General features: G+C 40.1%; 1 protein-coding gene across 1 annotated transcript in view; it reads right to left on the reverse strand.

Annotated features, from left to right (window-relative positions):
- Nucleotides 1-326: 326 nt before the first annotated feature.
- The window catches only part of EDN3 (endothelin 3), a 15,901-nt gene continuing 1,088 nt past the window's right edge, over nt 327-15,139 (reverse strand). The window contains exons 2-5 of the mRNA XM_027881656.1: nt 14,858-15,056; nt 3,036-3,200; nt 2,428-2,532; nt 327-1,739 (exon numbers count right to left, since the gene is read on the reverse strand). Coding sequence (XP_027737457.1) covers nt 2,460-2,532; nt 3,036-3,200; nt 14,858-15,056 — 437 coding nt within the window. The 3' untranslated portion in view covers nt 327-1,739; nt 2,428-2,459. The remainder of the gene's footprint in view (nt 1,740-2,427; nt 2,533-3,035; nt 3,201-14,857; nt 15,057-15,139) is intronic.

Here is a 15,139-nt window from a genome sequence, read left to right on the forward strand (position 1 = left end):
ATGTTATTACATTTTCATAATTCTCAGACTGCTGAAGGAGAACTATCAGTCTCTTGAAGAAGGCAAGTTGTTGTGTGAGCTGGATGTATGAATTCAGAGGGGAAAAAGTTTCCAGTTTGTGGTCATAAAGCAACACCAGGAGCATTAGATATTCCTCATAACAAAGCTTGATTTTTTTTTTTTTTAAATCCCCAAAACTATACAGTGTCTTTCAAAAAAATACGGGAAAATAGTATGTGAAGTGGTTTTATAAAATAAATAATCTATTTTCTATAAATGTACAAAATCAGTTATACAGCAAGTAAGAAACTGGTACAAATGCAATAACTGAAAGATATATTTAATTTTATAACTGTAATAATTTATTTATGAAATATATCCACATATATATAAAATATATCATATGTTTTGGCAAAGAGCTCCCTTTCTTGTTTCAAAGAAAATCTATTACCACTGGTTTAAGCCTTATATAAACATTTGTACTGTTGATTTCTTTTCACTTCTCTTTTGGTCTCCATCTTTCTTCTTATAAAATATAATTTATTGTCATGGGGTTATAGTTTAACCTATGTGCCCTGGGGAAAGTCTGCATGAAGGTCAGTCAACCCAAAAAAAAAAAAATTTGTCACAAGTAAGGGATTTCCTCTCTTTTTAAATAATATAGAACAGGATTTGCAAAAGTTACTCTTTCTTCCTTGCTTATTCTTGCATCCTTGTAGCAAAAAGAAGTCTATAATTTCTGAAAACATCATTGAGATTGAAAAATGTCCAGGGTTGGGTTCAATCCTTACTGCCAAGTTTCCAGGTTATTCAGTGATGATGTTTCCATGAAGATAAACGTCATTTGTAGTACTAACAGAGACAAATGTATGAGCTGTGGATGGTAACGTGGGCAGGGGCTTAGAACAGCAAATATGAGTTACTCTGATTGTTTGAAGCTTCATTTGAAGGTCCACAGTCCTACCTTTCCATCTTTAGGAAAATTCTTGGGGCTGAATAATCGAAGTTCTGTTCACCAACTACAGTGCATCCTTAAATAATCACTGTGGTTTTGAATGGAACTTTGAAGTGCAGGAATAATTTGTGCCTAAATTAGGTAATCTATGGAATACTCAATGTATACTCTTAAGTTGCTATAGTTTATAATATATTTATATTAGCCATTCATATTTATTCTGCATAGATACTGTCATTTAAACATCTGCCACGAAGTTACAATATGATGATTTAGGCTTGCATACATTAACAAGAGAAATATTTTGCATCTGTTTATTCTGAATGAGAACTCATGTAGAGGCAATCTCTCTCTAACTCCCCACACTCTCCAATTGCAGTTTGCCTGCATAAAGCTGTGGATGGATTCCTCAGACATAAAATAAGTGGAACAGCATGTTTCTATTGTACTCTTTTAAATCACAGAGGGAAAAAAAAAAAAAAAAGCTCCCTGAAACTTTGCATTGCTGAGACTTGGATCTGCCTTTGGAGTTTTCTTCAATAGTGACACATTCCCTGCCAGTTCCATGATAAAGATTATCCTTTACTGAGGCTCTCACGAGGGGAACACGGGACAAAGCTTCCTCATGCAGGTTCACGTGCCCTTAGAGTGGCACTGCTGAAATGGGAGTGGTGCATTGCTCAATTCTCCACTGGCATCCCACTGAAGCATCAAGTTTGTCCATCTCAAGGGAGAGTTGTAGTTTAAGTTCTTGTTTCTGAGCTCCAGCAAATAAATGTTAAAGCTTTAAAAAAAGAAACAAAACCAGACAACCAAACTGCTTAATATTCAGCACTAACTGCCTGTTACCATCTCCTTGATTACGTGTACCCAGAGTGAATAGTGCACAATTGTCTGATTAGCTCTGCTCAGATAATCATAGCAATAAATCCAGCTTGAGGACTCCTAATCCAAGTGCTTTCCTTCACAGCAAAACATTTTGGGTACCAATGTGACTTTTTTAGAAGTGGAAATATTTGAAACTGGCAGCTAGGTCCCAGTAATCTCTTTGTATCTGTTATCAAAAGCATATTTATTTTTCCCTTCAGATGCTTTTTCCACGAGGTTCTTTTCTGTTTCTTTACCTTAACAATTCTAGTTTTACTGAAGCACTGCACTGGGATGCGAAGCTTAAGTTGCTGCAGTGCTAAATGAGCAAAAACACGATAGACAGGAACAGCCCTTGCCTTAAAAAACAAAACAAACAAACAAAAAAACAAAAAAACACTCACACAAAAAAAACCCACCACAACTATGTATTGGCTTATAGCCAAAGAATCCAACTTTTGAAGGAGTTAGATCAGCACAGGGAGGTTGCAGCAGTTCTGTGTATAGTAAAGGTATTTTAAAAATGACATATTAAAAAAACCCCAAACAAACAACTCCTGGGCCAAATTCTGACTTGCTTTCAATATTAAACATCTGTAACTTACCTGATTGTTCAGAATCCTTTGGACTCTCTGTGCTACTGAATGAAGCTGTGTTCCTCTTCCCTGCACTGGTCTTTCTCCTCTGTCTTTTTCATTGATCCATGATTTCTGGAGAAGAGAGATTTTCCAAGTTTGCAAATGTGCTCTAATCAAGTCCCCTTATGGAGCCGTTCATAAAAAGATGATGTGATGCTCTTTGTTAGACTAGATAAAACATTCTGGAATAGTGCAGTATTCACCATGCCCCTAATTGGGCAGATCTGCTGTTTTCAAAAACACCACATCATAGAAAGGAACAGCAACATGAAAATTCCAAGCAGCACTGGCTGGCTCTGGCCTCTTTCCTTCACCTACTAAACTCTGAGGTGACATTTGAGTTCTCTCGCTTTTGTTCTTGCTGTTCACTCCCCCGTCCCACTGGAGGGGAAGTGAACAAGCAGCTCTGTAAGTGCTTGGCTGCTGGCCAGGGTTAACCCACCACCCTGGAGGGGGAATTTTAATTCAAATCAATGTGGTTTTTAGCCAGTTCCATTTGGTAAGTGCAACTTGATTAATTTATCTCCCTGAAATAGTCAAATCGTGTAGACAGGTGGCAACATCGAGATACTCACCTCCTTCTGTCTTGCATTCTTCTGCAAAACTGCAAACACTGTTCATCCTGAGCATCCAAACAGGAACATCGAAATGAAGACTGGGAAGTGCTTTGATTCTGGCCTGTAGATCTTTTGCCTCTAAAGCTGCCTCTGTAGTTAGACAGTCCATATGGCACAGTCCTCCTGTTGTGAGTCACACATATTGGGTATTTTAGAAGCCAGTTAAAATGATATTCCATGCCATGATAATAGAGAGATCTATTGATGCAAAGCAATAAATACTGGCACAAAAATCAAAACATACTCAGAAAAGAAGTTCTGCCTATAAAATATCATAACTTCTGCCCAATTAGCTCAGGCTTTGGGGGAGTTATAAAGTAGCAGACAATCAGCTCTACTGGCAGAATTAATTGGCAACAACACAATCTAAAAAAAGACTGGAATACCTAAAAGCTGATAGAACTACAAGCAAGGCTATTGCTTAGTTTACTCCTAATTCCTGTGTTGTGTTGGTCACCCTCCCCCAGTTTACAATATTTGTTATGTCCAGCGCCATGGCTGGTGTGAAGTGACAAAGGAGCTGTGCTGATTTCACCAGATGAGTAACATCCATGATGTTAGTTGTGTCATCTTCATGATTCTGAGCCTGATTTGCCATTAATTTGATGGTTGAGACACGGAGACAACTGTCAGCATGAGTAGTCAGCATGTAGCATAGTTTGCAACATGATCCCTGAAGTTGCAGAGGTGAGAAACTGCTGGATAATCTTCCCTGTATGTATCTATTAATACTTTCCTCCAGGAGATCATATTCTGTATTCCAGCACACCAAGAAGTTGCATGAGGCAGCTCTCTCTATTTCCCTGCAGTCTGGCATGCTTTGCCCTTTAATGGGTTATAGTCAATCACTGCCTGCTGACATCCCCAAAAAGAGTTGGATGGTTTGGGCTGATGTCATAAATTATTCTCCTTCAAGTTGTTAAAGAATCTCAAGTGACAGCAGCTGTCCACCACATGAAACTTCTGGAGACCCATAAAAGCTCCTGTGGATTGCTAAGCAGCCCACAACTCCACAAACATCTAAAAATCTGAAGGGAATCTCATGTTCAAAAGCAAGAAAGAGGAGTGAAGGGAGTGGGGAAAAATAAAAAAAAGGCAGGGAAGAGGAAGTAAGAGTAGATGGAGAAGGGTTACAGAAAGGTTACAGAACAAAGCCTGAATAATAAGTTTGCAACCACTACCTTCACGTAGTTCTACTTCTTTCATTTGCTTTCATAAAAACATCATTAGGCTTTTAATGGGAAGGCTGCAAATCTTCCATTTTCCCACACACATGGTGGGCTGAAAGGTTCAGAAACATTATTTTCCTAATGTCTTCAATAATTCTGGTGTAACATCAGTACAGTTGATGCAAATCATTTATTCAAGCCTCTGCACTTACAGTTCATATGAGCTTGTCTTTCACAGCCTGAGCCAGAGCACACCTGTCAGAGTTAGATTTATGTTAAAATCACACTGAAAGATAGAAAATCACAAGCAATATTTCTGTTTTAAGAGCCCACAAAATGGTCCTTCTCCTCCAGATGCTGCTCTGCCTCACCTACACGCAGAAACTGTTGCGTATTTTCCCTTTACTCTTGTGCCCAGACACTGGGGGAGAGAAGAATATGCATATTTGGCTCAAAACACTTTAGGACTTGATTTTGACCTCCCTTCTCTAACAGCCATTTAAAAGGCTTTTTGTTGTCTTTAGGATTAGGAGCGAGTCCCATTTTATAACTGAAGAGTATTAATGATTCCATACTGCCATCTGCTTTAGAATGATGAATGTTGAATGGCTAATGTATGTAACTTCTGGCATAAATAATTGCTGTATGATTGTATTTTTTATATAAATACTTTTTTTTTTTAAAGTAATAGCTAGTATTTAGACACAGGAATGAGTCTCTAAAAAAAAAGTTCCTTTATTTTTAAGAAATCCTCTATGAAAACTGTCTGGTAAAATTCTATTATTCAACTTCCTGCTCAAATTGAGACTGAAATAGAAAGATTAGTTTGGTGTGTGGTAGCCAAATGTGAAAGCCCTGTTTCATGACAGATACTTTGCCAGGGGATAAAGAAGCTACTTGCAGCTTTTGCAGATGTCATCCCACATTATGCTAACAAGACATGAAATACTGCAGTATGTTATTCTCATTATTTAAAGTGGTTCCTTGTTAAAAAGTCCACTCTTCCAAAATATGATACAATTTTTTTTTCACTCTGATTCTCTAACCCAGAATCTCTGTGGGACTGAGCTGCAGTTTGTCCTGTGTCAGAGGTTCTGCCTGAAGAGCTGGAGAGGTAGAAGGGAATGTGTTTTATTCTTAATTGCTGTAGTTTGCAAATTAATGGACCAACTAGGATTGCCATCAACTTTCAATTTCACTTTAATGCATCAGTATGTGAATTACAGTGAGTGAGGAACAGGCCCATTACCAGTCTGCTGGCTTTTCTAAGAAACAGTAAATTCCAGCAAACAGGGAGGGGTAGAGAATATAAATTAATTACAAGTGATAAGAGCCATGAATCACAGCCCTAAGCAAAGGAGGAAATTGATATTTTAGATGCTGCTTCTGATCTTTCTAATGAGGTACCTTATGCTCTGTGAAACACAGAATGCTTATAGGAGTGTGGTTCATAGCTTAGGAAATGTATTCAAGACCTCTTCATTCTCAGTGGCCCAGAAATACCTGCCAGTGCTCTGACAAGTGTAAGAATTACCTGGAATGTCCAAGTGAAATTTATATCTAAGCTAATGTGCAGATTTGCCCATCAGAGATAGAAATGGAATAATGCTCCTGATATGCCCAGTTTTGATTTCTAATCCAAAAACTCAAACCCAAATCAGAGATACTTCAACAGCAACCCAGAGTCTTTGCAGTAACGTTCAGAAAGAGCCAAAAAATGGAGGTGTTTTGCTGCCTGTCAGTTCCTCTGATACAACTCATAAATCACAACGTTTAAGCAGATGTTAGTGTGTGTATGGTTATCATTCCAGCAGCTGAAAATATTAGTGTTTCAAGTTAGTTCATGCCTCTTTCTCAGCACTTCAGAGGTGAGAGGAGATGCTGAAGAGATTCAGTTGAACAGGTACCAGAAGCATTTGCCTGGCAGCTTCTTAATCTTAGATTGTTACATGTGATTAACGAATGCTGTTCTTTTTCTCTTTTTTTTTATGGTGCTGATGCTTTTTTATTATTTTTGTGGTGTTGCAAGGCTCAGGTACAAAATGAAGTAGAATCACAATTTCTACACATTGAATGGGAATTATTGTCAGCACGTGATCGTCACCGAGCACTTGTGTGGCAAAAAAAGTCTCTTTGCTTTCTGTTTTAGATGAGGCATCTGTTTTCTTTAGTCAGAGCTTGAGGACTTTAGTATACCCAGAGCAGTTTGTGTCTCCTCAGTGAAGATGAGGATCAGTTGGAGTGGGGCAGAGGCCAGTTTGTTGGCTGGCTACCTGCTCCAGGCTTCTGGAGTTCCTGAACAACCAGTTCCCTTACACTGTATTCCTCATGCTTATGACCCAGTCCCTGGCCAAGGCACTGGCTAAGAGCCATTTCCAAACTTTTTTTGGGGAAAAAAAAAAAAAGTAAGATTTGAATTTCTGACCTTTAACTCAGTAGGCAGCATTTCTTCTTTTATGTGAGAACAAGCTTCTCCTGAAGCAGTGAAATGGGTTGTCACTATTTAAGAGCTGCGTGTCCTTTATCCCTTTCTTCTCTACAAAGTGCAGAACGAGCAAACCTGGGCAGTTCTGGATCAGCCTTTCCAAGGTAGTGCTTTGAACTGGTATCTGATTGGCAACGCACAAATCTGTGATTTCTGTGGAATTACTCTCTTTTGTGGAGTTAAGGATAATTACTGCAGCAAGTGAAGGGGGTGCATAGAAGTCTGCTTGCTCAGTTGTAAAGCACTTAGAGAAAGCCTGAGCTCAAGGAAAAGGTTTCTTCCTGTGTATAAGCTATTTGTTCTTTATTTTGTAAAAAAAATGCTAACACAACTCTCCAGTACTTGGAATTATTCCATGAGTTGTAATTATGATTAGTCAGTGCAACAGATCTGTTAGGTGAAGATAATTCCATGTACGACAGAGCAGCACAAAACTAATGAAAGCACAGTGTGCTCTTGTCACCTGAAACACTTTAGATTTCTGCAGTGAAAAAAATACACAGCAATCTTTAGGTCAGAAAATGTTCCTTCTAGAATTTTAAAAGAAAAAAAAAAAAAAGTATAGATCTACAGATTGGATAACAGATGCTGAAATAACCTAGATTATTTCTCTACTTTGTGCCCACAAAACACAATCATAAAAGCTGTCCCCAAAAAGCCAGCTAGCTCTTGAAGCAAGAGTTGGCCATTAAATTTACTGAAGTAGGGATATATTTTTTTTTGTTGAAAAAGACCAAACTACTGAATAATAGTGGAACAGCCATTCTGAACCAGGGGTATCAGGGAAAATTTCCCACAGGAGCAAACTGGTCACTGAATGATTATTGCCTTCAGGTCAAATTGGGAAGCATGATTTGCCTAAGTCCTGCTGTCCCTCACTTATAGTGAATTCAGGCAGACAAGTCTAATTGGTTTATTTTAATTTTTATAACATGTGGTTGAGTTTCTCATGCTATGTTATAATTGACCTATGAGCTGCTATTATTTTCTACTTTCCCAGCCTCTTAAACACAGTAGATACCTCCAGGGCACTGGAGAGTTTCAGCCAAAACAAAGGGATGAGGGGGTTGCAGCAATCATCTTAGATGCTGTGATTTCAGCATTCAGCAATATATTTTCTGGCCTGCATCCAGGCCAGCGAGGCTCCCAACAGTCTCCAGTGTTTTCAGACAATCCTAAAATGTATGAGATCCCTGTAAGGACCACAGAGAACAAAGAACACAGAAAGGAAGCAACGTTTACCATCCTCCAAGTGAAACAAAATGTCTACAGAAAGAAAAGCTGCTTGGGGGAAATAACAGATATTTCTGTGTATGCTTTCATATAAATCCACTGCAGTATAATATTGTGTAGCTCTATGGATGAAGAGATCATCGGCTGCTCTGAAAGTTGGCTCCAACTCTTTCTGTAACAGACATCATTTTTTGAGTGTTCACAATCAATGTACCTGCCCTATTAACCCTTCCTTATCATCATTATTTAAGAAGTAAAACACCTCCTTCAAAGAAGTGTTTTTGTCATCCTGACCACGTGATCCATTCTCAGAAGCTGGACTTTTTCTGAGTAGCTTTTTGCACCTAAAGTCACTTTCAGAGGAAACAGACCTTTATAGCCACACCTTTCTTTTCCACATCCTCAATTTAAACTGACAATTTCACTGACCCTGTGAGTTCTTTGATTTCCCTCCCACTGGGGATTTCATGGTACCCAAACCAAGTCCTGTGAGAATCTGGAGGCTTTTTCTCTCTATTCATCCTCCTCCTGTAGCTGTCAAAATTATGTTACATGTTTCCTTTTTGAAACATGATCAGAGCAACATCTGAGTTGCTGAGTGAAAAGCTGGGGTACATTTCTTGAGGGAAGCAATATGAAGCAAAGATTGGGGTGAGGGGTGTCCATTAACACCCCAAATCCCCAGAGGGGCTGGGTAGAGCTCACCTGACTTAATAAACTGAGCCACTGTTTCACAGAAATACCTCTCCCAAAACAACTCTCAGCATATCCTTTAGTACTTCATACCAATCCTAATCTGATCCCAGTTCTGTGGCAGGATATATAATTTTTAGTTTAAGTAAATCAGTAAAATTTGGTGCATAGTTATCTTACTGTCGGGCCCAAACTTCCATCATTCCTTTTCTCCCTCTGACTGGCAGGGGGTATCATTAGTAAGTGGTTCTAACACAAAACCACTGAGGTAAATGCCAAAAGGCAGAACTGCTGGGAAATGGGGATTAAAGGAATCAAGTGAAGCGTCAAATGGTAGCTTTTCAAACTAAAATTCAGAGTGCTTACTGCTGAAGCCACTCCAGCAGTGCACACAAAGAACACACATTAATTCGTGTTTCTGCCACTCTCTACAGCCTGTTTAGTTCAAAATCCACCACAGGTTTCAAAACAAATAAAACAAAAACCTGGGGAAAAATAAACACATGGTGTTAAAATGTACGACTGATGAAAATGAGTGTGGTTTGACAGCCCTCGAGATTGTTTATCCTTAGAATTAGACCAACACGAGCAGCAGTGGGGAAACCTCAAGGCAGTGGCCATCAGTGTCTCATCCCTGACCCCGTGTTCTGCAGGGCCACTGCCTGCAGGGATGTGGGATTTTTAACTGCAGAGCCAAATCCTTTCAAGTCTTTCTGGATACTGCTGTAAAACATCCATACTGTGGGTACTGTAAATAAGCTTTACAGGAAGACTAAGGGGATAGATTCTTCTTCTAGGCCGAGGAGGGCATGCAAGCTGTGCACATTTCAGACAGTAAGACACTGAAAGTGGGAAGTCAGTACAAAATTTAAATATGCAAGAATAACTCATTGAATAAACAGGCCTAAAAGTCAGATCAGTTTGTCCATGATAAAATAGAGTAATTACAGAGGAAGCCTGTTACTACATTCAGTAAACTTATTTGAAATCTATTTTGTGCAAGACAAATAGATTTCATTGAATATGTGGGCAGTAAAGATTGGAAAATCAGGGCAAATTTCATTCAGAAAAATAAAATCAACTCAACAGAAGATGTATCACTTCACTTTTGGCACTTGGTTCTGATGGTTAACCATGTGCACTGTTTAGCTTCCTTGTTTCAGCTGCCTGGCTTGCAGCCACTGTTTTATCATCATGCCTTTGGCTACCAGGTATTTTCAATCTGATCTAAAGTTTTATAACCACCTGCTTAATTGTTTTGCTTGAACAAGAAATCTTTAGCCGTGTACTTTTATTTCCAGAAGAATACAGGGCGTCATCTATACATATTTAATGATGATTGTCCAAAATTGAGGTAGTTATAATACTTTGGAATATCACCTAACGCCCACAAGGATGAAATGCAGTCACCAGTGAGGTGCAGGTAACAAAAAGATGTTGTGAAGGAACAGTCAGCCAGCAGAGCAGCAGTTAGAGCAGAAGCAACCAATGGGTTGCCTGAAGTCTTTTCTGTAACAACATCCCAAGGAATCACTTCATCTCTACATGTGAGTAAAACTATGAGTGAAGCGATGATAGGGCACACATTGTTTCCATTCTAAGATGACTTTCTGATGGCAACCTAAGCCAGTAATGAGCAGAGATCACTGACTTGTAACTGTTGGAGAGCTGATTGCCTGTGCAATCAGCTGGTGTCTGTTCAGCTTCTGACAAGTCGCGAACAAACCCATCTGTCATCACCTCCAGGAGAGACCAAAACAATTCAAGTGTATGAAAAGCCTTTCTCACCCCAACCAATGGTCACCTTAGGTCAGGAAAACACATTTCTGTTGGGAGCTATCTGGAGCCAACCTAGTGCTAGAGGGTATCTGACCTTCATATGTTACAGAAACAAATTTATTAAGTGACAAAACATCAGGTCTTTTCAGTGTCACCACGTGCTCACAGACCACAGAACACTCACCAGATCTCTCCAATTTATCCCACACAGAAAAGCAACAGATACAAGTCAGCTCCTGCTCGTGTCCTTCCACACAGGAAATAGAACATGTGTTTAAGTACAGAGGATCAGAGCAGCAAACACAGTGTTAGATCAAACTCTTCCTTTCCCTTTGTCCATCCATCCAATTTTTCCTGATTCAGAAATTCATGTAATTGGCCGACAGAACTCTTAGATCATCATGTAAGCTGGTGTGTACAATGTGGTCACAGAATTTCATTCAGTTACTGCTCTCTTGAACATAATGGCAAATACTGAAATAAGACATGTCATCTAGAAAAAAAAAACACTTTTGCTTTGATTTAAACCCTTCAAAAGAACAGTTCTTATTTTTGGTGCTTAGTTCGAGTGAGGAATTGTCCTTTGAAAATTATCTGGATTAGTGCCATAAATTCTCATTGTAGTTTTATTTTAGAATTGAAGATCACTTGAGTATCTGATGCTGTGCCCTCATGATAGCACCCTTTCTTAGGAGTTGTCAGCTTTTAATCTTTTATGAGTATCCCTGATGCTGCACACGGCAACATTAATGTAATTGAACCGCATGTTGCTGTCACATGCACAAGTTCAGTTCATATTGAAATACAGAACCCCTTTGAAGAAGTGCAGATCTAAATGTAGTCATCTACATTTTCTTCTTTAACTTAGAGAATTAAGCATCAAGTTGTGTCTGTATTACATCAGTGGGTACTGTTTAAAAAACAATTAATTCTTCTTTAGATTGTGTCTGTAGCTATAGATCAAGATAAGCATAATTAATCACTTGACAAAAAAATACATTGCAAACTAATTCCTAACTAATCAATCTTATCAGTGAGAACAGTTTACCAGCTTTTAATTGTCTTTGTTATGCAAGCTTTGTCTACACCACATAATTGCATTATTCTGCTCTGACTTACCTGCCTTTCTTTAGGTCATCTTCTTTTCCACTTAAAGCTCCCACTGTTCCCAGCATAAAAGACTCACTATGTCAAAATAACACACTGATGCTCTTAGTGGTCTGGCCTAGCAGCAGTGGTTCAGCATGAGTATAAAGCAATACTCAAAACATGTGTGCAGAGATAATTTCTCTCTTAATTGGCACAAGCTGCAGGGAGTCAGAAGCTCCACACTCTGCAATTTTGTGCTTTTTTACAACTGTGCCCCTGCTGATCTAAGTGGTTTCTCAGCAGGGATAGGAATAGACCATCTATCGTCACTTTGCCTCCAACATTTTCACTAAAAACTTCAACTGCTTTTCCAGAAAAGGAAGAGTGGCCATGACTAAGATTTGTTTGGAATGTATTACAACAATGCTTAACAGCATCTCCTGTTGGGAAAAGCAGAAGAAACCAGAGGAGGAAGTAAAGTTTGCCCTTGAAGTATGGAGGCAAGAGTAATGTTGAGAAAATATTAAGGAATTTTTGTGGGGAATAAGAAATTATAAGTGAAAGAAATAAATTGGGAGAAAAAAAGAAAAGTAATAAGCAATATTAATAATTGATGTAGGAAATAAAAAGGTAAGTATATGAGCAAGAAAAATACTAGAATCATCAGATGTCAGGAAAACTTCTCCAAACTTTTAACACTGTCTTTCCAGTGTCTCACTGTGTATTTGATCCTCAGAGTTGCATTGGAGCCAAGTTTTTAATAAATATAAGAACTTCCAACAATGTGTGTACAAGAGCAACATAAAAGCCCCGTTTACAAACATGTTGCCAATCTGCTCAGATCCAGGGATTACTTCCAGTTAAAAGCAGTGATGTAACCTGCTTGGGATATAAAATTGCACAAGCAGGCCTGGTTTCCCTCATTCACATCCTAAAGTACCTTTTGATTGCTGAGACATTACTCCAGCTAGGACACCAGGGCAGAATCAGTGCCTGTTCATTCAGACACGTGATAGGAAATCTTAATGCTGCTTCTGTTGCACTGAAAATGTCTGACACACTTAGTTCAGTGACCACCTCTGCCCTCACACATAAAAATATTCCTGTTTCAGCCTAAAGGGAGATTTGGACAAGTACATGACCTGCACAGAGAGCTGCTCCTTTCACTGCTCACCTTCCTGAATCAGGCCAGAAACAGCATGAGGAGCAGGACAGCAAAGCTGCCCACTTCAGACACACACACACTCCAGGAAACTCAGTCCCTACTGGCCTAATTCCCTACTTTCCACCATCATCCATGCACTCTTTACCAACCCCCGAGGGCTCCCAGTGTCCCAATTCACCCAGTTCCAGCAGTGTTGTTGGGTTATACAAGTCCATGTCTTTGGAGCACAGTAGCTAATATATTCTGTATATTCTGTGTGAATATTTAGTATTGACATTGAATGTATTCATTCCATAGTTTGCATAGAAATGTCCAGTCACATAAAAGTAATGAAAAGATAATTTCCTAGGACTTGCATGAAATTATTACAGGTTAATCTGTACCCAGTGGGGGTGGACTTAACAGAGCTGAGAGATTTGCTGCTATTTATGTACAACTGACTTCAGTTAAGCAAGCAGAGGCTTAGAGCCCCAACTGTTTAATATTTGTGTTATTATACATATTTCATTGCTAATGCTATAGGTATCACTAAAACATTAGATACCTCTATTTTCTATTTTTGTTCTTTGTTTTGCGATGTTTGCACAAAACTTTCAGATAGGAAAAAATTCTCCACATCGCTGAATTGATGTATACTAAATACTTTTTCCACTGGAATGAAAACTGTAATTCCTATAGACTTAAAACGGGGTATCCTAAAGAAAAAAAAAAAAGAAAAAAAAAGAAAAGAAAAAGAGGAGTGTGTGTTTAAAATTAGCAGTGGTCTATTTATTCAGTGCGTAGGGGAAAAGGAATGTCATTCCCCCGTTTTCACTGGTGAGCTCTGACTTAAATTTACTGAGTCATAAATATTTGGCTAAAATAACTCTATGTAATCCTGGGGTGGATTAGTGCAGGTATGGAACTCAAAGAACTGAATGACTTGTGTGAATACATGATACTTACAGGTTGGTAGAAGTTCAAAAGACGTCATCAGACATGGCCTCTGGCCAGGACACACATGTGAATTTACAAATTAAGTGCCCTAAATCCCATTTGACTTAACCTATTTTACTGCTACTTTCTTTTTTTTTTTTTTTTACTCCTTTTATTATTTTAATTTGATTAAAAGCTTTGCAACTGATTCAAAGGCAGATCTGAATTAGTTCAACTGTTCCCAAACTTTAGTCACTGAGGTACTTGATGGTGTGTGTAGAAGTTCTCAATCAAACAGCCTGAAGAACTTGAATTCCTAAAGTAATTTGATTTGGGGTTCATCTGATCTCCTGATTACTTTTTTAATGAACTGATCACTGTGGTTGCTTCAGGACTGAAACCTAATAGCCTGTGAGAATCTATAAATCCTTAAGTCTGTTGTAGTTATTCAACAAGACAGGATATATACAATGGTGTAGAAGAAGGAGGCCTCAAACCTTTGGGATGTGGGCAAAGTGTTACCCTTCCTGATGATTTCTTTTCATTAAGCAGTGTCAGTACCAGACCCCGCTTTTCTGCACGTGTGCTTCACCCCCACTGCCCTGTGTGGTGCTCCCAACTTCCAATCCATGGGAAATGTCTTCAAAAACTGGTTTTATTATGACCTGAAGCATAATGATGACTTATGTTTGCCATTCCACAAAACATAATTGCAAAAGGCTTTCTTTTGTAACGTCTTAAAATCTAGTATATTGAATTTTTTATTTTTTTTTTTAAGAGAAGAAAGTCATTATTTTAACATCCCGGTATTTTTCCATAGTAATTTTTATCCAAACCAGTACAGCTGAACGTACAGACAATCACACAGTGTTGTTCCCTTCCCAATGAGCGGGTTATTAGGAACAGATTTTTCCTGGAAAATACCCACTGCTCCCTTATTTCGCGCAGGCTGTGCCCAGCACATGGATGGTACCTGGACCGCGGGAGCGGGAGTTCCCGGCGCCGGGGGTTGGCGATGCCCGCCGTGCCCCCTCCCGGCAGGTGCCGAGGTCACCGCGCTCCCGAGGGCTCGGGGGGGCTGCCCGGGCTCCCTCGTCCCGCCCTGACCCCGCCAGGGGCGGCTCCACCTCCGGCTCCCCCGGCCGGGGCCATCCCCGCGGGGTCCCCCGTGGGGGATCCCCCTCCCGCTCCCTCCCTTCCCCCCTCCCTCCTTCCCCCCATCCCGCCGCCCCACCATTCCCGCCGCACTCACTCGGGGGTGTTGATCCAAATGATGTCGAGGTGGCAGTAGTACACGCACTCCTTGTCCTTGTAGGTGTAGCAAGTGCAGCGCCGGGCCCGCGGCCGGAGCCCCCCGCCCGCCGCCGCCGCCTCCGCGCTCGCCTCCCGCTCCCGGTGCGCCGGGTCCCCGCCCGCGGGGAGCGCCGAGCGCGGCCGGGGCAGCGCGGACCCTGCGGGGAGGCAACAGCAGCGCTCAGCCACCAGAGACCACCTCTCCCCGGCTTTGTAACAAGCACCCGACCCACCCCCGCTC

The sequence above is a fragment of the Empidonax traillii genome, unplaced genomic scaffold (genome assembly GCF_003031625.1).
Source record: "Empidonax traillii isolate 1590-97213 ecotype Southwest subspecies unplaced genomic scaffold, ASM303162v1 scaffold91:size2966241, whole genome shotgun sequence".
Taxonomy (NCBI): domain Eukaryota; kingdom Metazoa; phylum Chordata; class Aves; order Passeriformes; family Tyrannidae; genus Empidonax; species Empidonax traillii.